Here is a 24,152-nt window from a genome sequence, read left to right as displayed (position 1 = left end):
GTCCTTCAGGTTCCTGCTTTGCAGAAGAAACTGCCAGACACAGAGAGAAACAGGACACAGAGAGAAGCAACTAAGAAACTCTAGGCCTATAGTATGAAGAAAGATGCCCCAACATTGCAGAGGAACTTTGAATGACTGTACAGGCAGGCAGCTGTCTCTGTCATTTCCAGAATTTTTAGAAGTTGCTTACAATGGTACTTCCTATTTACTTAGGTAATATATCTTTCTGAGGTCTTTGATATAGTTGAAGTCTAGATATAATTTTCCTTGGCTATGATAAAAGATAAATTGGATATGAAACTTTAGATTCACAAAAATAGGATAGATGATAGAATATTTTCTTTAATTTTGCCAAATACAAATAGACTAGATATTGTAACTGTAATTCTTTTTATTTATTTATTTTTATTTTTTATTTTATTTTATTTTACAATACCATTCAGTTCTACATATAAGCCACGGGTTCCCCTATTCTCCCCCCTCCCACACCTTCCCCTTATCCCCAGCCCACACCCAATTCCCACCTCCTCCAGGGCAAATCCTCCCCTGAGGACTGAGATCAACCTGGTAGACTCAGTACAGGCAGGTCCAGTCATAACTGTAATTCTTGCTTGATAACTTTTCTATTATATGTAATTTTACTATGTTAAAATTAAAACTTTTCTTTTTGATTACACAGAGAAGGGGAAATGCGGTGGAATATTGCTCTCGTGCACTGGTTTAATAAAATGCTGATTGGCCAACAGCCAGGCAGAAATTATAGGTGGGGCAAGCAAATGAGGAGAATTCTGGGAGAAGGAAGGGCTGAGTCAGGAGTCACCAACCAGACACAGAGGAAGCAAGATGACATGGCAGAACTGAGAAAAGGTACCAAGCCACATGGCAAAACAAAAATAAGAATTATGGGTTAATTTAAGTGTAAGAGCTTGTCAGTGATAAGTCTGAGCTAATGGCCATAGAGTTCATAATTAATATAAGCCTCTGTGTATTTATTTGGATTTGAGTGGCTGCAGACCAGGTGGGACCCAGGGAAGCCCCCAACTACACTTGGAGAAAATCAAATTTTCACTTGCAAGTAGTTATCAATTGGAAATAGCTTCCAGTTTATGGATAGGATTATGTGTCCAAATTTCTTTTCAGGTCTAGGACCCAATTTGGTGTAGACTCATGCAGGCCCTGTGCATGCTGCACAGTCCTCGTGAAATTCAATTGTGCCTCAATATTCTTGATCTAGAGAACCTGTACTCTTAGTTTTCTCCATCTATTCTGGGTCCCACACTCTATCTGCCTCCTCTTTCACAACACCCCCTGTGGTCTGAGGGGAAGGATTTGATAGAGACATCTGTTCTAGGCTAAGCATTCTAAGTTCTCTCATTTTCTGCATAGGGTAGAGCTCTGCACCTAAACCTATTGTCCACTGGGGAAAAGTCTTCTTGATGACTGAGCAGTTATCTATGAGTATGTCATAGATATGCCGTAGATATCTTTGAGTATGCCATACTCTGAGTATGTGGAATATCATTAGGAGGTTTTTCTTGCTATGTTTTGTTTCATTTGGAAAGGTGTTATTGGGTTTCATACTAGATCTCTGACCTTTCTAGTCTCAGGTTCTTGCTTATCTAACCAGTGTCCAGTATGTGTTCTATATCATGGTGTGGGCCTTAAGTCCAATAAGATATTGGTTGTTTACTCCCACAAGATTTGTAGCACCATTGCACTAAGTATATTTTGTTGGCAGGACACCATTGTAGATCAAGGGGTTCATGGCTACGTTCCTGTTTACGTTTCTCCTTTGGTGTTACTGTTTATGTTTCCCCTTTGGTAGAGTACCTCCCTGTACAAAAGATGCTAGACTATAGGTGTGAAGGCTGTATGTAGGCACCAGTTTGACTTCTCTATGTTCATGCTCAATGAATTGTTGGTGTTCTTTTTAACAGTTGAGGTCTTGCTGTCAGTTTGTGCATGACAACCTATAGCCCTGGCCATAACCTCAGTTATTTGGAGATTCACAAGAACCCCTTTGGTCAGCAGCTCAACTAGATGTAACCCAATCCTGCTAATGAAAGCTTCATTTGGTGACAAGAGATGTCCAGTTGGAGCTCTGTTTCCCCAGTATTTGGTGATTTCATGTAGATCATCTTCACATATGTATATATTTTAGAAATCTTTTTCTCTGTCAGATTTCTAATCTACCCATTCAGATGGCTCTTAGTTTTAGCTGTCTCTCTATGTATTTCCTCCCTGTCCTCTTCCCTCCTCCTCTCCATGATCCTCCACTTCTAGTCCCCCCTTACCTATCCATAACTGTTCTATTTCCCTTTCCTAGAGAGATCTACCTGTGCTCAGTCCTTTACAACAGACCTTTGTAGTTAAATGGATTTTTGCTTGGTTATGATTATGATAGCCTTAACAGCTAATATTTACATATAAACTAGTATATACCATATTTGTCTTTCTAGGTGTGGTATACTTCACTAAAGATGAGGTTTTTTTAATAAATATTTTTATTTTATAATTTACTTTTATTTATCAGCCATGATTCCCCTGTCCTCCCTCCTTTCACACCCCAACCTTCCCCCCTCCAATCCACCTCCCATCCCCACCTCCTCCAAAGCAAGGTCTCCCATGGTGAGTAAGCTCAGCCTGGTAGATTCAGTTGAGGCAGGTCCAGTCTCTACCTCCCTGCACCGAGGCTAAGCAAAGTGTCTCAGCATAGGCCCTAGGTTCCAAAAAGCTGGCTGCTGCACTGACGACAGGTCCTGGTCCGACTCCCTGGGGGCTTCCTAAACAGTTCCAAGTTCATCAGCTGTCTCACTTATCCAGAGGGCCTGGTCCAGTTTCATGGGGGCTCCTCACAGTTTATGTGTTTCTACTAGTTTGGCTATTTGTCCCTGTGCTTTATCCAATCATAGTCTCGATATCTTTTACTCATATAATCCCTCCTCTCTCTCACCAATTGGACTCCTGGAGCTCTACCTGTAGTAGTCTTGGCTGTGGTGGCTCTTCACAGCAGTAAAACAGTATCTATGATGTTCACCAAGGACATCATCTGTGCATAAAAATACATTTTTATCTGTTGAAATATGAAAATCATGTGTCAATAATAAATGACTTTATTAATGACCACTTGTGCGAAACACGTGACACTCTTCCTGAACTAAGGGTCTAGGACTAGAAATTGTCATGTCTGGGTTGTGTGCTTTAAGCTGCCCAGATTGCAGCCATGTACGGCTGCTCTAGTCTTCCTGCAGGTGTCCAACTGTCACTTTTTAAACATAGCTTCTGGGAAACCTATTGGCTTTCATCTGCTTTATGACATCATTCCTCCCTCAACCAATCAGCACCAGATGGAGTCTTGAGGTTGCCATGCGTGACCAACTGTACCTCAGTGCTGAGCATCTTTGATCCTGCACAGACGTGATTTTTTTTACTGTGAAACCTAACAACCCGATCTCTCACATCTTTATCCATATCCTACTCCTGTTTTGTCCCCATCCCTTTACCCAGATCCTACTCCTGTTTTGTCCCCACCCCTTTACCCAGATCCTACTCCTGTTTTGTCCCCACCCCTTTACCCAGATCCTACTCCTGTTTTGTCCCCACCCCTTTACTCAGATCCTACTCCTGTTTTGTCCCCATCCCTTTACCCAGATCCTACTCCTGTTCTGTTCCTGACTTGAAGATGTCAGGTAGGAAAAGAAACTTTACTGTTTATTTAATTGGGCAGCTCACTAAAATGGGAAGCATCAAAACAATGTGGAATAAAGGGGAAAGTGCTGAACAACAGGTTGGTGCCCTATCGTGGTCTTGGCTCTGACATTTCCTAGGGTTGAGATTTGGACAGAGTATTTCCTCATCCTCTCACTGAATGTTCCTTCACCTTCCTTGGTGAGATAACAGGCTGGCAGGGCTCAGGGATCTCTGAGATGTTGAGTCTTTAGGAGCAAAACACAGAGAAGAAAGTCAGAGTTTCTGGGACTGTTTCAGCTGAAGCAGAGAGAGATCTGGGTATGTAATGAGGAGAACCGAGGGCCAAGATACTTCCCTTTACACAGTTTTCCACAATGATACTTCACAGTTGGTGCTGGTCAACATTAGTGGTGAAATATGAGGGGACTCGAGAATGTATCTGGCAGTGTTCCATTAGCAGCTGAGAATAGCTGACCTTTTCTGGCTAGGCAGATGTCCCTCCCTCTTCTGTGGCTGCACATGTGTCTTCCCTGAAGCAGTTGAGGAGAGGAAAGTCTGCTTTCCCTGCTAAAGCAGGACTGTTTGTTACAGTGAATGACAGTGTTCTCTATTTCTGTGCTCTCTCTGGCACCTGCACACTGGGACAATGTCCTCACCCATGTTTGGTACAGTTTACAGATAGCTGTACAACCCTGGCCCACATTCCACACAAACTCCTAAAGTGTTTAGTCAGATCATGGTGCCATACCCCTGTAATCTCAGCCCTTGGAAGACAGAGGCAGGAGAATCAAGGAGACCATGCCAGTCTCTAGCTGCACAGTGACTTGGGTGTTAAAGACCATTCCTGAAGAAATAAAGTAAAACCAATGGAGTTTTAATAATTAGCATTCCCAATGTTTGGAGTCTTCGGTCTAATTAAAAGAGAACTAGAGAGGAGGAAGAATCACAGGGCAGGGAGGCTGAAGCTATTGGAAGAGCACTTTGGGGCTTTTTACAAAAAGAACAGGCCACCTGGACCTGGAGACAGTCAAGAAAATAGAAAAATGCAGTGGTGGGGGAGAAAATAGAATGGAGGAAGGAGCGAGCATGGAACTTGGAGGTGTTAACCATGGTAACATAGGATTTATGGGACTGAATGCAGAAGGGAGCCAAAAGACTTCATTGAATCATAAATTTCTCTGGTGATTGAGTAATTTGCTTAGCACAGGGCAAACAGTGATGGATTTAGTGAACATGTAGGTTAGTAGACCAGGAAGTCAACTGAGGATGGGAAAATGTGTGACTAGGAGGGCCAGTGTATCAGGAAAGATAACTTTTGTGTTTGTTTTTTCTTGGCTGATTTCTTGAATACTGGTGATGCTCAACAATTATGAAAATGAACTGAGTGGTAGTGCACGCCTTTAATCCCAGCACTTGGGAGGTAGAGGCAGGTGGATCTCTGTGAGTTTGAGTCCAGCCTGCTCTACAGAGCAAGATTCAGGACAGGCTCCAAAACTACACAGAGAAACCCTGTCTTTAAAGAAAAAATATGAAAATGAGCATGCTATAGATACATCGTAACAATTCTGAGCTGAGTGTCTGGGCTCATGAGTGAAATCTCAGCACCTAGGTGGCTGAAGCTGGAGGATTGATGCCGGTTGTTGGCAAAATTAGGATAAATGGTGACTCTCAAGCCAGCTTCAGTCACAAAGAAAATTATTCCTGAAAAAAAAAAAAGAAAATAGAATTCTTTCTGCACACACTGCTAGCTCGGTTAGAAAGGATTGAGAGACAGTACTGGGTCCTTTATTTCTCTGACCTCTGGAGAACACATGAATTGTCGAATGTGTGGCGGAGTCTATGCACCTTCAGGATCAGCTTTCAAATTGAAGCTGCTTCTTCATCTTCACAGTCATTGTCTTCACTACAGGACAGACTTGCAGATCGTAAGGAATCATAGAACTACAAAGAAAAGATAGGAGCCAACTATCTGCTCCTCTAATTTATTTGCTCTTTTTTCCAAGAAGTCTTTGACTAGGGTACCAGTGTAACTTTATGACATCACTCTACCTCTTAGCCATTCAGTATCTGAATGGTCTTACTGTCCTTATGATGCTGACAAACAATTTTCCCCAGTGTCCAGTATCTCTGATCCTGGACATGTGGGTTTTCTGTTTCTGAATCCAGACAGTGTTTTTGTTATCTGATTCTTATAACTGTGTTCCTATTATTTTCCCAACAATGTCTGGTAAGGAAAGAAATTGAAACGTTTCTTTCATTCAATTTTCCCATACATTTTGAGAAGTCCAGACAGTGTGGAATCATGGGTAGAATATTGAACTAGAAGCTGGTGTCCTGACTAGAATCTTACCCCTGATATATGTGGGGTTATGATTTTGGACAGAGCATTTTCTCTCTCACTAAATGGATCTTTACATTCCACAGTGGAATCTGACAGACTGGGCTCTGAACTCACTGAGGTGCTAAGTGTTTATGAGCTCAGTATCGATAAAGTACTCAGATAGTTCCTGAGAGCATTTCCACAGAAGCAGGGAAAGAGCCAGGTGTATAGACGGACACACTCAGAGCCAAGATGCTCCGTTACAGCAGCAGCAACCCTCCATCAGTTTTCCAAATTAGCATTTCCATGTTAGTGCTGTTGAGCAGTAGTGTTGGAATGTGAGGGGAACTGGTGGCTACTCATCCATGAGCAGGGTTGCCTTGGTGAAGCTGGCTGGAAAAGCATCTGTGTCCTACCTAGAGATCAGTGAGCAACCCTTCTAGACCTGAGGAACACAGTTAGGACAGGACCTCCAGGGTAGAGAATTGGGGCTGTGTTTTAAGTCTAGGGCACATTAGCAACTGTGTCTCCTGCTGTGGTCCCCAAAGAAAATCTCTAAAAGTAGTTTCAGGGACAGGACTTGGGAGTTGAGATAGCTGAGTAACTACTAGTTCATGGCTAGCACCCTCTGATGCATAATGAGTTCCTGGAGAGCATTCCCTAAATATAAATCCCTGTAGAGTTTTAGGGGAATATTTTCTATTCATTGTACATGTTTTCTAACATAATATTTTTATTGATTATTTGGCAATTTTATATAATGCACCTGATCAAAATAGCTTCCCATTCCTCCCAGGGGCATTCTCCCACCCTGTGCCTGTCCAAAAGAAGGAAAAAAGTACATAAGTTCTAAATTTTGTTTTTCATATAGTCATTGGATCATGGTGAATGTCTCATTGGCCGGCCCTTTTAAAATAACTGAGTCCTTCCCCACACTCAATAGCCACATCTCCTGCTGGAAGACATCAACTGAAAAGAGCTGTATTTCAGCATCTTTATTACAATTTAAGGACTCCTTCAGTGTCTTACTGTCTAGACTGCTTCCCTTTTTATTTGAAGGTGGGAAAAGGCTTCTGTGATGTGTTTCTCATTCTTAATTATAAGTCTACAGTCATTGTTACCACTGCAAAAAGAAGCTCCCTTGCCTGGAATTGCCAGTGGCAGCAAGGCTCATTGACTTCCACATGGTTTCTGGTGGTAGCATGGACTATGGACACTAACATGGCCCCCAACTACAGCACAGTCCCTGGAGGCCTTTTGAGGAAACCCAATCCAGAAAACGAACCATTTTCCATCTCCATTAGTGTGAACTTCAGCAGCTATAGGTTCACTTCTCTCTGGCCCATGTATAGAATCTGCTCTGCTCTTCTTCTTCTTCTTCTTCTTCTTCTTCTTCTTCTTCTTCTTCTTCTTCTTCTTCTTCTTCTTCTTCTTCTTCTCCTTCAATTTCATGAGACCACTTCTTAAAAGCATCTCCCCATAGGACCTGCAATATTTTAGTTGTTTCTGAGATTCTCTGCTCTCTCAGATTCATCCTCTGCTGCCCTATCTCCAATCTGACCCTCCTTGGGTCTCTCAGACTCCTTAGAGCTGCTCCATGGGCCTGTGGATGCCAGAAGCCCCTGCCATCTTGAATTGATCTCCTTTGGAAACTCTTAAAAAATTTATTTAATCCTAGTTTTTAAGTTAAAATAGAATTCAGGTTGTGACTACTATCTCAGCCAGGAAATTGCAGGATTAAAGCCTGTATCTCCATGGCCATAGTGGTCAGTGAGTTGGTAATATGTAAATTAACATAAACTAACATTGATTATTGGAGAAGCAAAGTAGCTCCTTTCCTAACTACTTGTATCTGGTAACAGGTGATATTCTCAAACCCTGGCTCACAGACCATCAGAGCTGTCCAGGTATTAAAGGACCTTTCATTGCTGGAGCTCCGAAGGAGGTAAGTCTCATTGCTGCTGAAAAGAGAGGTCATTTGTATGCAATCATATGGAGGAAATGTAAAAGCCTGGTGCCCTTTTCTGTGTTTAAACTAGTGAACCTCACTTTTTTTTCTCCCTGGTGGACATGTCTTACATCATAAGTGTGATCACAGAAAGCAAGTCAATACTGTGAGCAGTTTGTCTCTAGAATTCATTATACTTCTGCTCTCAAAGACACAGACTCCCTAGAAAAGGTTCAAGAAGGGCTTGTGCAATGCTGTGGTCCCCGGAGCTCACAGTTCCCAAAGGGTTTTTTTCTTCTTCTGTGATTCTGAGCCTTAGTTCCAGAAATCCTTAAATAGCAGGAACTGAGTTTTCCTTGGCCATTGTCTCACAAAGGCTCTTGAAGACTTGAGTATCATAGATACTAATTAAATCACTTTGGGCACCCCATCACAAATCCTTTTGCTTCTAGCTGAGATTACATTGTGGAAGGTATGAGTAGAGTTTCCTCCAAGCTTGGGTGCTCTCTATTGCCTTGGTAACATCAGAAGAAGCCCGCGTGGTAACTGCTGGGTTTATGCTTAAGCACAATCCTCTGATGTGTACACAACCACTCACACCTATGTATGTCTTCTAGTGCAAATCTCAACAAAGAGGTGGTAGGTAAGGTCTGTTCCTTAAGTTAAATGCTACCCAAGAGCTCCTTCACATTGTTTTCAAAGGACACAGACATCCCTATTTCCAACTCTTTACTGCTGTAGTAAGAGGATCCTAGGCTGGGTTTGTTCATACATTTATTGAGCTGAATCACCAACGTGGTGTTTTATTTTACATTAGGGAGATGTGTGTGTGTGCGCGCGCATGTGCGCGCGGACATGTCTATGTGTTCTAGATTGCTGGAATGGCAGGATGGCAGGAGATGCATTTTGATGTTCCCCATCTTCTCTTTTTCTTAGGTCAGGAGCACCATCCGCAGACATAAAGATGTCACTCTCCTGACCCAAGAGCAGTTCCAACTTTTAAGCTCTCTTGAGCAGAATATTTACATCAATAATAAAATTCCCTGGAAATCTTACCTTGAGCTGAAGACCTATCAGCTAAAAGCAGAAGACCTGCTAAGTGAAGGCCTCACAGAGGAAGCGCTTGTGATGTATCACAAATTTTCAACGTGAGAACCTGCATTTTCCACCTCTTTTCCCATGACTGATCCCTCACTCATCCTGTCATCCTCTTCATGCTTCCTACCCTTGCTGACCTTATGGAACTTGTCAAAGTCATCTTTTAATCAGATTTCTGGCAGATCTCACATGTGCTTTTCCTTACTGTTCAAAGACATGAGGACCAAAGTTGGTGGTATCCCATATAAGGGATTTCATGAGTAGGAGAGTTCTTAAGCTTGTGCCCACATGGCCCAGCTTTTAGACAAAAGAGTTGACAGGTGAATAGGATGTGTCTGCATTGGTGAGTGTTTTCACTGCTTTATCTCTACCCAGGCAGCCAGTCATAGGCTTATTGCTGTGTGTGGCAGAGCCAGATTCCTCTTCTCTACATCCTGTAGCCTATTGATTGGTATAGGAAAGAGGTTAGCCTTTCCTGTAGCTACACAGCCACCAGAGGACTGGGCTGTGGACCACCTAGTGTTGGAGTGGCTCAGCAGAGTCCCTGAGCTGTTCACCATATTGGGTTGGCAGAATAAGATTGCAGAGCTGTCCCCAGGGAATGACTCCTATAGTCTCAACGACAAGAACATTGTGTGTTTGAGGAAAGGTAAGGGTAAATGTCTCACCAGTCATAACTAGCCCTGAGATCACCAGAGTAGGTCAGCTCAGGCACTCTCTTGACCATTTCCAGTAGTCTATAGTGGAGGAATCTTTGTGGATTTCTGGGATCTCTCTAGCATTCTGCTTCTTCCTATTCCCATAGGGTCTATTTATCATGGTATCTCTTTACTTGTTCTCACACTGTGTTCTTGGTCCAGCTGGGACCTCCTGTTCCCCTAACCTCTCTTTCCCTTGACCCTTGCCCTCCATTACCCCCCCACACTCCAGTTTGTTCATGTAGATCTCATCCATTTCTCTGTTGTTGGGTGATCCCTGTGTCTTTCTTAAGGTCCTCTTTAGTAGGTAGCCTCCCTGGAGTTGTGAGTTGCAGTCTGGTTATCCTTTGCTTTATATCTAGTATCCACTTATGAGTGAATACATACCATGTTTGTCTTTCTGAGTCTGAGTTACCTCACTCAGGATGATGTTTTCTAGTTCTATCCATTTGCCTGCAAGCCTCATGATGTCATTGTTTTTCTCTGTTGAGTAATACTCCATTATGTATATGTACCACATTTTATTTATCCACACTTCAGTTGAAAGGCATCTAGGTTTTTTTCCAGGTTCTGGCTATTACAAATAATTCTGCTATGAACATAGTTGAGTATGTGTCCTTGTGGTATGATTGAGGATTCCTTGGGTATATGCCCAAGAGTGGTATGGCTGGGTCTTGAGGGAGGTTGATTCCCAATTTTCTAAGAAAGCGCCATATTGATTTCCAAAGTGGTTGTACCAGCATTCCCACCAGCAGTGTAGGAGTGTTCCCCTTGCTCTACATCCTCTCCAACATAAGCTGTCTTCAGTGTTTTTGATCATAGCCATTCTGACAGGTGTAAGGTGGTATCTCAGAGTCATTTTGATTTGCATTTCCCTGATGATTAAGAATTTTGAACAATTCCTTAAATGTCTTTCAGCCATTTGAGCTTCTTCTTTTGAGAATTCTCTGTTTAGCACTATAGCCCATTTTTTAATTGGACTCTTGGTTGTTTTGATGCCTAATTTCTTGAGTTCTTTATTTGTTCTTGATATCAGCCCTCTGTCAGATGTGAGGTTGGTGAAGATCTTTTCCCATTCTGTAGGCTGTTATTTTGTCTTGTTGACCATGTCCTTTGCCCTACAAAAGCTTCTCAGTTTCAAGAGGTCCCATTGATTGTTTCTCAGTGTCTGTGCTACTGGTGTTGTATTTAGGATGTGACCTCCAGTGCCAATATGTTCAAGACTACTTCCTACTTTCTTCTTTTAGGTTCAGAGTAACTGGATATATGTTGAGGTCTTTGATCCACTTTGACTAAAGTTTTGTGCACGGTTGACAGATATGGATCTATTTGCAGTCTTCTACATGTTGACATTCAGTTATGCCAACACCATTTGTTGAAGATGCTTTCTTTTTTTCCCCATTGTACAGTTTTTGCTTCTTTGTCGAAAATCAAATGTTCATAAGTGTGTGGATTAATGTCAGGGTCTTCAGTTTAGTTCCATAGTCCACATGTCTGTTTTTATGCCAATATCAAGCTGTTTTTATTATTGTAGCTCTATAGTAGATCTTGAAGTCAGGGATTGTGATGCCTCCAGAGGTTGTTTTATACTTCTTGATAGCTGATGTTTGTTGAATGTACCAGTAGATAGAAGAGTGAGGATCTTTCTCTCTCCTGGCACTGGAGGATAAGGGGATGTGGGATTTCAGGGTGTGCTTTTACTCAGTCCAGGAACTTCTCAAACCCTGAATTTCATCAGGGCCTCATTTGATACTTGGAACTTTTTGTACATTTTAGTCACTCTGCTCTATTCCTTTAGACTCTTTGTGGAGAAACTCACAAAAGACCCACAATATCAGAAGTGTCTTTCAGCTCGAATAAGATCCAAAATCAACAAGGTGAGTCTTCATTGTCTATGTGACTGATCTAAAATCTCCATAACAGCAGTGAACTACTTAGAGAAAAGCAACAGATCATGACCCTGGGTAGGAGGGGAGCTGATTCTGCCTCAGCATAGCAGTACAGAGGAGAGGGATGGCAGGAAATGGGGTTCAAGTCATGCATGAGATACTGCTGCCTCTCCCCACTTGTTTTCTTATTCTCTTTTCTGACATTAGAACTGTTCAAATTTTCCATTTCTGTTTTGTATTGCAGACTATAAATAACGTTGTTGATAAAGCTGAGAACCTAAAATTCACATTCCGAAGACGACATCCTAAGGAGGGTGAAGGCTACCTGGCAGATAAGGTCAGTGTGTGAGCATGGAGGAAGGAGGATTGTGTGTCATTTGGTCAGCCTGTGTTCTGGGATTGTGTTGTGTTGTTTCAGTGAGTCTATGATCTAATGGATAGGCCGCATACTCACTTGAACACACATGCACTTTATCCAGACAAGCCAACACACATACATACATACATACATACACACACACACACACACACACACACACACACACACACACACAAAGTGCAGTAGGGCACTGAGAATATTGAGACTTCATTGTTACTGAAGATGGCTTTACAGGAACTGACTAAGGTGGTGGTAGCTGTTCTCCATAGACCTGGTGCTCCATGGGCCCTATGCTGAGATGTCAGACCTAAACAGACCTACCTACACTTTTTTCATCTCTTTGCTGGTAAGGCTTTTTCTTCTGGCATTTGAAGACGTAACTTAAATCTGTTTTTCTTTCTGTAGAAGAAAAGAAGAGCAGAAGATGCAAAAATCAAGGCATTTGGGGAGGATAAAAAAAATCATGGGAAAAACTTCCCAAACTTCCCCAAATTCAGTGCTCTTCTGCATAGATTTGTGCATCGTGGAATGGTGGGGCCCAGCCTGACATCAACAACAAAGGCTGAAGAACCTTCAAGAGGAAGCACACCTGGGAAACAAGTGGTGTGTGGCCCACAGGGATGCTTTGAGGAGATAACACCCATCACTTCATCAGACACTCCCTGTGGGGAGACTAAAATGATGAGAAGCCCAGGTGAGTCACCACAGGTCCATGACTTGGAAATGACTTGTATATAAGTGTTTCCCTGCATCTGGGTCAGCCACACAAAACAGACTCCAGCTTTCCAGTAAAGTAAGGCAGTGCTGGTGCACAGGTGTCTGAGGTCTAGAGCACTGAGCGACAGAGAATGTTCCTTCCCCTTGTCCACGTCCTCGGCCATTTGCTTCCACGGATCCACTTTGCTGTGGTAACAGAACCTCCTATGATGAGTGTTGTCTCATTCCTTCCTGCCATCTGTCTTGTCAAAATAACCTTTAACTTAGTTTACCCAGACAAGTTTCCTCAAAACTTGTTTGAATTCAGATCCTCATCTTTTCTGAGCTCTGTAGAGATTTGAAGAAGCACATTAAGAAAATACTGAATCATCTTCCATCATAAGGAATGTGCTGTGCATTGTTACTTTATGAAAGTTGGACTCTTAGATAATCTTAGGACATAATGGAGAGATGTGAGGGCAACAGAATTTTGGGTGCATGAGATTATGTTTTCAGCATTTGGTAGACTCTCACAGGAAATCCTCAATTAGGGCCAGGGAGATGATGACTCTGTGGGTGAAGCGCTGGCAGTGACAGGGTCAGAACCTGAGATGGAATCTCCAGAAAGCACGTGACAATGGGGTATGTTGGCCACCTATACATTCAAGGTTCTCTTCAGGTGAGGTGGGACAGGGAGAATGGAGAAGACCTGGTTTCTCACAGCACAGCTAGCTGGGCAGACACAGAAGCACAGAAGAGATTCTGTTGGACCAAAGGGGCCAGGGAAGTTCAGAATTCCAGGCAGTCAGGTCACATCTGCAGATGTGCTGAAGCACCTGTGCATCCTTGCTCACACATCAGCGTGCACATTCTGACAAACAAACACATATCATGGACTTGTGCAAACACACTCTCAATTCATACATAAAGGTTTTTAAATGGGAAATTCACAAATATAGCAGAAAAATGTTCTCAAATATTCAGCTAATTTGTTTCATTTTTTATTTTTTAATTTTAATTTTTATAATTTGGCTTAAAACCTGAATAGGCCTGACTTGAGATCCTGCCACCTCAGCAAGCAAATGCTGAAATTCCAAGTGTGCATCACCAAGGCTGGCTTTTCAGATGTTTTTAAAGTATTGGTTGATTCTTGTCTTGCCTTGGAAGAGTCAAAATCTCTTCTTGAATGAGGAGGAGCTGCAAGCCAAATTGCAATGCTCTGTCTCAGTTAAGCACAGGCGAGTCAGCCTTTCCCAGCTGTGAGCCTGTGCAGTCAGCAATTCACACATTTCCAGATGCAAGTGAGAGTCTACCTTTGCAAGCCCTGAGCCTGTGCACTCAGCAATCCACACATTTCTAGATGCAAATAAGAGAGTCTACCTTTGCAAGCCCTGAGCCTGTGTACTCAGCAATCCACACATTTCTAGATGCAAATAAGAGAGTCTACCTTTGCAAGACCTGAGCCTGTGCACTCAGCAATCCACACATTTCCAGATGCAAATAAGAAGCCTTTCCCAGCTGTGAGCTTGTGTACTCAACAATCTACACATCTGTATAATATAATGAAGAAGCAGGGGTAAGCTGCTCAGTTCCTATTGGACTGTAAAAACAACCAGGAGAGGGATGACTGGTTCCAGCTAAGTGGAGCCATCTGTCCTTGGGACTTTGATGGGCTAAGTGTACCATCTTCACTCACATTTGGATTTGAGGCTGCAACTTCTCTAGGTGGTATGTGCCACAGGTGATCCTGTAGTTCCAGGGTCTCAAGGGTTTCCTCCATCCCTACAACATGCCCTATTAGTGACAGTCTGTGATGGTATGACCTTGAGAAAATCTCTGTGTATGCTTTCATGCAACTGCAACCTCTTGAAATCTGGTGGGGTTTGTTGTGGCCTCACAGCTCTTGGGGGAAATGGTCTACATGACTGAGGATGTTCACAACAGGCTTTCTTCAAGTGGAAATTCTGTAAAATACTTGTAGTTTGTCTCAGCCTAAGTCTGAAAGGTACAGACCATGGAAGCCACTTTCATGAGACTCAGTCTCAAGACACATGAGGACCCAGGGAATCGTTAAGTCCAGACCTGAGAGTCCAGTGGCCAGCAGACCTGGAGATCTGAACCACAGATAAAGAAGACATGTCTGTCCCAGGAGGGACTCAGCAGAAGTTTACATTTCTCTGTCTGTTTGTCCTGTTTAGTCTCCATGTTACCCACCAGAGTTGAGAGGGCCCTTTGCCCACTGAGTCTGTGAACCTACACAGAAATTTCTTTGCAACCAACTCATGGTCACACCCAGAAATATGTTGTTCCATCCACTGACAGTAAAGACCATGCTCACAACTACCACTCAGCTGTGGCCAGAGCTTGGAGAAGAAACTCCCTGCCTATTTTGTGGTTCCATCATGGGGAGGGGGGCTGCTAGAGAGAATACCAATGACTTTGTGTTTTTCCTCCAGGCTACCAGACTGAGTTCTGCTCAGGGACACCAGGCCCTGTAACCTCAGACTTCTTTCTCCTTTCCATTGCAGTTCTGAACTCCAAAGGCCTCCACCCTGTGGTCCTTCCAGAGGATTTATGGGAGCAGTTCCTGCTTTCTGCAAAGAACAATACCCAAAAAGGAATAGAAACATGTGGAGTCTTATGCGGGATACTGGTAAAGATATGAAGACTCCTTGATCTGAGACCGTTTCTTCCCCTTTGGCTTCCCATGACTCCCAGAAAACATATCCAGGGGCTGTGTCCATATATACCACTCCACAGAAGGAACCATGGATGACAAGTCCTGGCCACCTGGAATTTGATGATTTTGCAACTGGTTGCTTTTCAGAGTCCCTTGAAATTGAACAATTTGCTTCAGTGCTATAGTTACAAATTTTCACTCTAGTGGTGGCTATGCCTGTAACCCCAGTCATTGGCAAACTGAGACTGGAGGCTTCCTATAAGTTTAAACCTGGTTCACACACAGAGTGAGTCACTGAAGTAAAAGCAGGCAAGCTGCCATGTAGAATGTCTGGTGTGAGGCATGGAGACAGGCATATTGACTAATTCTAAAAGGAGGAGGATTCAATTCCTTTTGTAGTCTGGTCTGATCACCTACTCTGTGGTAAGCCTTGGAATATAAATAAAACACTTCAAGACCCTCAGTCAGATCTATTGGCTGCTACAGGGAAGACCCTAGTCCCAGGATGTGCTAGGAGGGACATGTCAGGTTCATCTTATCCTCTGTGCCTTCATACAGTACCCAGCAAAGCACTGGAGCAGTGTTTCAGGTGGAGAAAAACTGAGGTGAGGGAGAAGCATGAGAGTCATTCACTGGGGTGGGGCTTTACTTACTTGTGTTATGAGAGAGTGGGATTGACAGTGCCAGGGAATTATAACAAGTTGTTTTCTCTTGTCAGGTAGAGGAAGAATATCAAGTTACACACATCATAATTCCTATGCAGAATGGAGAGCCTGACTTTTGTTACACTGAGAACGAGGAGGAACTCATTTTTGTTCAAGAGGAGCTGGGGCTTCTCACCTTAGGTTGGATTCATGTAAGCACACTCACCTCTCTGTGGCAGGGTCCTTTTCTAAGCACACTGCCTATTTCTTTCTCATCACAGAATCAATCCTTTCCAGATCATCTTTCTCTGAGCACAAGCAGTCACTAGTGTTCCATCCTTGAGTCAAAGGCACATTTCCTGGTGTATTTCCAGCTCTTCTAATTTTATCTCTTACACAAAGCAGTTCTTCAAAGTTCCAATACCTTGTGAATAGATGAATAAAGGTAGCTTCCCTAGGATGTATGAGAACATGGTGTAGAGACCACGTCCCTAAAAGCTGTATATAAAAACTGGACATATTTTAATGTCAAGATAATTCATTCTAATGATTGCATTTTGTCTTTATGGAGAAGAACTTGCTTTGTGCACACCAAAAGAGCACCTGCACACAAGATTTTCAAGTAGTTGGCCATGCTGTGTAGGCTTGTGGTGATCTTGAAGGAAATATAGTTCCTTCCCTAGAGAGTTCTTCCGAATGAATCTCTCATTTTCATGGCTTCATACTCACAGAACATGCTGTTCCTCTTAGAATGGGACAGGTATAAGCCGCAATCAGTTGGCTATTCCTAGGTTTTTCGAGATCACAAGTACTTTTGTACTCATAGCTTGGGAAGTGCTGATATGTGAGGCAGTCTCCTGTATCTTCATGCTTCAGTTGCATAAATTCTTAATGCTTTGCCTAACAATAATATACCATGGGAGATGGAAATTTGTCCTTTGGTGCCTGGAGATCATACAGAAAATGAGCACCAGTTTCGATGAGGCAGAGTCCATTCTATTCTTTAGGAGATAAATATAGGGCACTGTGGGTTTCATGGAAAGAGGAGTCTCACTCGAGGTGACTTATAATGACTTACAAAGAAGCCCAAGGAGAGTTCCATGGGGAAGGGTTCTTGCATCAGTGAGCAGTCCTGTCCATTGGGATTTGTGGTTGATATTAGAAAAGGATGTCAGATTTGTGTTGACATGACCCTTCAGAACCATGCACTCCATTGTCTGGTGTGGGAAGAAAGAACAGACCTGCTTTTGAGTAAAGGAAGAACTCCCTGGGTGTTTTGGGCAGAACAATGACACGATCAAAGCCAGGCTCAGAAGGTAAAGTGAAGGAGTTACAAGGCTGGTAACAGCGGGGAGGTCAGTTAATGTTTGGGGCCTGCTCACTTCCAATGATGATGAGAGGGTGATGACCATGTGCACAGGAATGTGGGGTTTCAGAGATCCAGGGGCTGAGGAATAGGGGTTGTCAAGTCTGTTATAGGGCAGGCTTGGAGTTGGACCCATGGGGATGGAATAAGCATGAGTGGGGCATCTAGAGGAAGACAGACTTTGGAAGTGGGGTTCAGTCCTACCTTGGGGAATTTAAGGCACTTGTGAGATATCACATCTGTGGGACCTTGGCTGGCAGTTGGAAGGAGGTTTTGGGAAGCCAAGTGAAGGCAGGGGAGGAAACTGTGACTTCTGAATGGAGCCGGCCCAGAAAACCTGGTAAATAAGGAGTGTTGACAGCAAGAGAAATGATTGGCTGACAGCTGAGGAGGAGATCTAATGAGGAGAGCAGGACCCAGTGGGGGATGACAGAGACACAAGGCTGCAGGAGAAATGGTTATGGGGTTCACAGAAGACACACAGCGGGGACAGTGGGGGAATGAGTTCAGCATGTGACCCAGGGACAGACTCCAGCAGAAGAGGATCCAGATCTCATGCTGGAGCTGGAGCTCTTTGAGGATGTTGGCTAATGACTTTTAGGCCTTGGTGGGCAGAGACTGCAAGGTTTAAAGAAGCCATGGAAAGCTCGGTGTACTGGCAGTTCTGGAAGCCTAGCCTTCAGGAAGGTGGGCCTGCTGGATGGTGACTTTGGCACCAACCTGTGCTACACAGCCAGGCTGTGACTTGAAAACAATGTCATTTGATGAATTTATGGCTATTGTGGAGTTTGTCAGGACTGTCATATTGAGGATCACATCTATCTAGGCTAAGATTCTAGGGGAAAGGGAGAGATGAGGCTGCTTTTTGCAGAGTTGGGTTAACAGAGTATGGACATGTACAAGAATTGGGAAATGGTTTCATCATGGTTTTGTCTAGTTGTTTTTTGTTTCCTTCATTTTAGTTTTTTCTTTGACTTTTAGTTTTACAAGTGCTTGATATTTTAAAATATAGCTTACTTGTAGTGTACATGTATGAACACCATAGTTTAATGACTCCTTGAGGAAACAGGAATTTGCAGAGAGCCTGGTCCAGCTTTCCAAATTCCTTCCTCTGAGATTGATCTTCCTCTTGCTCTAACTATCTCTATTTTGATCTCTATAGAGTTAATCTAAGTGTGCCCCCTCCATGCTATCAGTACTTCATATCTGCTTATGTCCTGAAATGCAATGGATAGATACGTGACTTTTACATCAGGCTTTCTTGGCCTAACATCTGCAAGGTTCCTCCCCACTCTGGCATGCAGTTGTTTGATGTGTGTTTACACCTGGTGAGCAAGTAAAAGAGGGAAGGAAAGGGAAGAGGGGTAAGATAATGTGACAGTAGTGTGTACAGTACCACACCCGAAGGACAGAAGGGCCTCCTCTTCACATAGGGAGAAATCACATAGGGAGGTCTCAGAGGCAGGATTGAAGGCAGGGAGCTTAAGACCCTGAGAGACTGCTGAACTGATGTTTGAAATAGTCATGGGAACTCTGGGTGAAGATAGAATCAGAGTCTGCTGTTAGCAGGAGGGAAGCAGAGGTAAGTTAGATGCTGAAGGACAAAACTTGGAATGGTTACTCTTTAGGCAGTCAGTATAACTAGGCATGGATGAATAAAGGGATCTTGTCCTCAGGGAGGAACCAGCTTAGAAGTAATTTGGAGAGCTTCAACTTATATGGAACTTTATGGATCAGGAAGACAAAAGAGATAATTCCTTCTTCCTTCTCCACCTAGCAGACTGGAGTGTTTTCCCGGCATGATTTCGGCATTCATGGTGGGAACCAGTTGTTGAGCTCCTCAGGACTGCTTTCCTTTGTGGATCAGGCATGGGGCTCACTGGGAATTCTTGGCTTCTTTTGTCTTCTCAGACCCATCCAACCCAGACAGCCTTCTTGTCGAGTGTGGATTTACACACTCATTATTGTTACCAGAAGATGTTGCCGGAATCCATTGCAGTGGTGTGTGCACCCAAATATAAACAGTGAGTATGTAGGATTCAGGTCTGGAAGGTACAAGAGCAAAATGCTCCATGGCTCAGAACACTGTGAAAGTGAAGTAATATCCAGAGTGTCTTAAGTGATTGCTATGAAAGCCTCTCTTTAAGGTGCACATTCTAATTAACACGAGCTGCTCTTAAAAGATGTGCTGACACCACTGCTGGTTCCATCCTCAAGAAGTGACCTCAAGAGCCAGAGGTTAAAGAAATTCCACACTGGACACTGCATAGAGTGTCATCTCTTATCATTCCCAATGTCATGTTAATCTGAGTTCCTCAGCAGAGCTAATGTTGGGAAAGCAATGAATCATCTTGTTTTCTTTTGTAATAAGTTTTTGTACCCTGGATTTTGTCTCACAGGGGCTATTGGACCCTGGTTTCAGTACACCCCCAACTTGCTCCTCACAATGATTGTCCTAACAGACCTACCTTTTTGTTTGATTCTTCTTTCTCATTTCTACTGTTGAGTTCCTTTGCATCATTAGGCCAAGAAAGGGATCCAGAGATAGTGAGACAGAGAGGGCGATACACATACAGGGGTAAGAAGAAGGGGAGGAAGGAGCAGGAGGACAAGAAAAGGATGAAGAGGAGAAGAAAGAGAGGGGAGGGAGGGTGATTGAGACTATGACAAAGACAAGGTCTAACAGGACAAAGACGGTGATGACTAGGATAGGAGGAGGAGTTCCACATGGTCTATGAGGGAGGAAGAATTGTGCAGAGGAGAGACAGGAGGAGAGGAGGGGAGAAGGAGAGAGAGGAGAAGGAGCGAGGTTATAGAAAGGAGAGAGGAAGAGGAGGAAAAGAAAGGAAAAGAAGGGGGACAAGAGGAGAGAAAGATGGAGAGGAGAGTGGAGAAGGAGACTGGGGGGATATTTGCTTGACTGATTTTACTTTTTCTCATTTCAGAGTCGGAATTTTTACACTAACATCTTATGGATTAAAAGAAATATCATTGTGCCCCCAAAGAGGATTCCATCCTCATAAGCAGGACTCAGCTCTCTTCTGTGTATGTATCTGTGTACAAGAAATCAAGGCCATATTCCCAGCCAGGACATAGAGCTGATATGGTTGAACATCCTTTTGATCCTCACGGAAGGTCAACCTCATCACTCTCCTTCATAGGAATCCATAATAACCATGTACCTAGGAAGCAGAGGGCTGTGGATATCAGTTTCTCATATTTGCAACCTGGTCATTTACTGTCTTTGAGGGTGCTGGCCATCTGGACCATTTTTCCTGATAACTGGGGATACTAATACTATGTACTTTACAGGCCGTTGATAGGATAAAGGAAGGGGACTGGGGTGGACTTAGGGATAGAGTGTGTCCTCAGCATACTTGATGCCCTGGATTCCATGCCCAGTAACATGGAGGAAAGAAATAACCAACAAAGTATGGAATCCATTAGCTTATTCAAGGTTTATTACTTATTAATTTCTTCTTCATCAATGTCAGTTACTAGGTTTCAGTGGATGATAAGAATGCCAAGGAAAAAGCCATGTAAGATAGATAAATTAAGCACATTTCATTCTGAAGTTTTGTGCTCACCTGCCTAGGGAGGTATTTTTTTTTCTCCCAGTTTGTATCTGTGATAACAACACATAGTTTGATCAGGCCTCAGGGCCTCAGATAAGCCTCAGATCAATGAGATTCTGGCACTTTACTTCACATTAGCCTGGACTTTTTCATCCACTTTGATTCAGAAGAAATGCAGCAACATAGTGAAAAGACCAGAACCCAGTCCTATAAAATATATGAGTGAGGGATACAGCCACAGAGATTGAAGGAAGGCTAAGATCCTGAGATCAGAGTGCTAATTCCAAGTGGTAGAACTCTGTGTGTGCTTTCTATGTATCATAATAAATGCGTGTGTGTATTTATATATAGCTTGCATTATACTAACAGTAAAATAAGACCTAATGAAACTTCAGCTTTCTTTAAAAAATATATATATAGATATATATTTCATTATTTTTATTTCTTTAACTTCCTTGTGTAGTCTTTTAAAAGTAGACCCTGTTTTGACTTTAATTCTCTCTCCATTTGGATTTGCACATGAGTTTAGTGCCTGTGTGGTTAGAAGAAGTTGGCAGATGCCCTCGATGTGGAGTCAAGTCATTGCTTACTGCCCACTTCCCTGCAAGAGAAGTGGGTGTTGTTAAATAGTGTACCATACTCCAGTCCCTGTTTTCTAGTCTCATGGATCAAGCCAGGTTTTCAGTTGACTGTGGGGAAGATCTTTCTAAAAAAGATCTGTTAAAAAACACATAGCTCTATCTTAGAAGATAAAATGATTAGGTGCTAGGATGTTGAAAGATGTTGCACAATTAAAAAAAATGTCTAAAACACCAGTTCTCAAGTTCCCAGTTGGCAAGATCTCCTCCAAACCTAACCATGGTGAAGCACATCTGTAGCACCAGCACTTGGGTAGCTGCTGCAGGAGATCACAAGTTTGAGGCCAGCTGAGGCTACATAGCCAGGCTTTCAGATTGATAAATCCTTATGACTTTGTATGCCAAGTGTGAGTATCTCCTTGAGGACTATTAGGTCACCTTTACCATCTTATTGACATCATGACTCCAATATTGCACTGAACTTCCTGGTCCCTTTTAATAAAGGAATGTTTCACAAGTGACTCTGGAAAATAGATGCAAAGATACACGGGGAGACACTGACTCCAACCATGTGGAGAACTTGGTGGGAATGTTGGGTGCCAGATCTTTTGACATTGCTTCTATTGACTTCAGGATTTCAGTGCTAGGATGAGAACTATGTAACTTCAGTGAGCTTCTCAAATCAGAGGTTTTTTGCTGGGGATGAAGTTCGGTTGGGAGAGTGCTCCTCTTTCAAGCACCAGGCCCGGGACTCATTTCCCAGCACTATTGAAATCTGCCATGGTGGTGTTTGCCTATAATCTAGCACTTTGGAGCTAGTAGCAGGAGGGTAATTTCAGGATCTCTCTGGCATACCTAGGTTATGTGTTCTAGCCTGGGTCACATGAAGCTCTCTTTTGGTATAATATAAAAGGTATAAGCTGTTTCAAAACAGGAGTTATCCATGCCTTAACCACATTTTCTTTTCTCCAATTGCAGGACTGCAGTCATGTCACCATCCAAAACAGCCGGGTGACTGTCACAGATTTGCGATGAGTTAAATCCCATAGGCCTACATCAGTGGGAGTGTGTGTGTGTGTGTGTGTGTGTGTGTGTGTGTGTGTGTGTGTATTTTGTGTATATGTGAGTGAATGTAGGATGGTGTATGTGTATATGTATATGTGTTCTACGTATGTTGTGTATGTTACATCTGTTTCATGTATGTTACATCTTTGTCACGTGTGTACAACATTGTGTATGAATGGCACACTGTACTCATTCACAGAGCCCAGAGGAAGACACTGATGTGTGCTCTATTAATGAATTAGAATAGTCATTCATAATGACTAGAAATTGGTTTTATTATATAGTTTACTTGTTATTAGTTTTAGATGATATTTTCTGGCCAGGATCCAGTATAGGTGTAAGGGCCCAATGCACACACTTGCTGGCTTGCCTCACCTGCCTCAGGGAGCCTAGAGGACAGGTTGTAATGCCAACACTCACTAACCAACTGAAGGATGAAGGTCTCTATTGATTCCAGACATCAGTCTACATGTCTCACTTTGCTTGAAGGCTTCTTTGACAGACAAACGACTTTTTGAAGATATAAAGCACACAACTTGAAACTAACTGATAATGACATAATTTAAAGAGAAATTTCTGACTCAGATGAGTCATTGCTTTTTGAGTGGCTGTATGCCATGATGAGGCATAACAACAATGTACAATTTCACATAGAATTTGGAGTTCCTGATGCAGACTACATGGTGTCTACCTGGGTGAGATGTTGCACTATAGTCTGGCACATGGAAACTGGGAAAAAATGCCAGAGTTTAAAAAAGAATATTCTATTAATGGGGATTCTCTGCTGGGCTACAAGAAGAATCTTTGGGCATCACATGTTAGGCTTAAACCCTTTATTCATTGATCTTTTGACTTTTGGTGATGAGTGATTTTGAAGCTCCAGGGCATCTCGTAAGGAATAAGGACCTCTGGAACAAAGTGGACCACTTCACAAGCCTAGAAAGGCAAGAGAAGATGAGTGCAGCTCTGTGGACTGTGTCATAGTTGTCTAATGTAAAACAGCACCAGCTAGCCCTCCTCCCCTCCTCATAGATCATCCAGTCTGACAACCATGTTGCTCTGAAGACTGTCTTCCTGAGTGACCACTCTGGCTAGGAAACACGGCACAATACAACTCTGAAGGATGTTTGGACAAGAGAGAGAAGTCTACTCACCTAAAAAGCTTGTTTTGAAGTATGTAAAGTTCCCTAGCTGTGATGAACTCACCACTGAGGCTAATGCTTACAGCAAACTGCAAACAAAAATGTTGTCCTGCACAAGGGATGCCTGGACAAATTCACTGCCAGTGACAGACTGGCTAAAGCAGCTCACCATGAACTGTGCTCGGGCACACATTCTCTGCTCATGTTGGCCCTGTCTAGAAATTCCATAAATTACACAGAAACTTGTATTTTCTTTATATAAGTGTATTTTGAAACAGATTTTGTAGTTTCTTAAAATTGCTATTTAGTTCTATAATTAAAGTTGAGTTTTGTGTCAAGCTCTTGAGTCTTCCTTCTGATCAGGAGTCACATAATCATGTTAAG

The 24,152-nt window shown here is 42.8% G+C and overlaps 1 protein-coding gene across 2 annotated transcripts; it reads left to right on the top strand.

The window, feature by feature from the left end:
* Positions 1-674: 674 nt before the first annotated feature.
* LOC143266918 (STAM-binding protein-like) lies at positions 675-24,106 on the top strand. Of its 2 annotated transcripts, none has more exons than XM_076542942.1 (11): positions 675-867; positions 7,873-7,955; positions 8,895-9,106; positions 11,553-11,631; positions 11,888-11,980; positions 12,428-12,716; positions 15,247-15,371; positions 16,117-16,254; positions 19,320-19,432; positions 20,354-20,453; positions 22,540-24,106. In XM_076542942.1, exons 1-11 carry the CDS (start codon positions 690-692, stop codon positions 22,594-22,596), a joined length of 1,467 nt encoding a protein of 488 aa, XP_076399057.1. In that variant the 5' UTR covers positions 675-689; the 3' UTR covers positions 22,597-24,106. The 2 variants fall into 2 exon arrangements, with proteins under 2 accessions (XP_076399057.1, XP_076399062.1); XM_076542947.1 differs by lacking the exon at positions 675-867 and adding an exon at positions 3,350-3,689.
* The last annotated feature ends 46 nt before the right edge of the window (positions 24,107-24,152 follow it).

This window comes from Peromyscus maniculatus, chromosome 1 (assembly GCF_049852395.1).
Source record: "Peromyscus maniculatus bairdii isolate BWxNUB_F1_BW_parent chromosome 1, HU_Pman_BW_mat_3.1, whole genome shotgun sequence".
In the NCBI taxonomy this organism is placed as follows: Eukaryota; Metazoa; Chordata; class Mammalia; order Rodentia; family Cricetidae; genus Peromyscus; species Peromyscus maniculatus.
Note: the sequence above shows the minus strand (reverse complement) of the source record. Positions and strands in the feature narration are given on the sequence as shown.

What these genes read in the sequence shown, in the direction of transcription:
- LOC143266918 (XM_076542942.1), top strand. Translation starts at nt 690, where the DNA reads ATGCGGTGGAATATTGCTCTCGTGCACTGGTTTAATAAAATGCTGATT. An exon ending in GAGTCTTATGCGGGATACTG is followed by an intron (nt 15,372 to 16,116) that starts GTAAAGATATGA and finishes TTCTCTTGTCAG; the next exon opens with GTAGAGGAAGAATATCAAGT. An exon ending in TGTGCACCCAAATATAAACA is followed by an intron (nt 19,433 to 20,353) that starts GTGAGTATGTAG and finishes TTCTCATTTCAG; the next exon opens with AGTCGGAATTTTTACACTAA.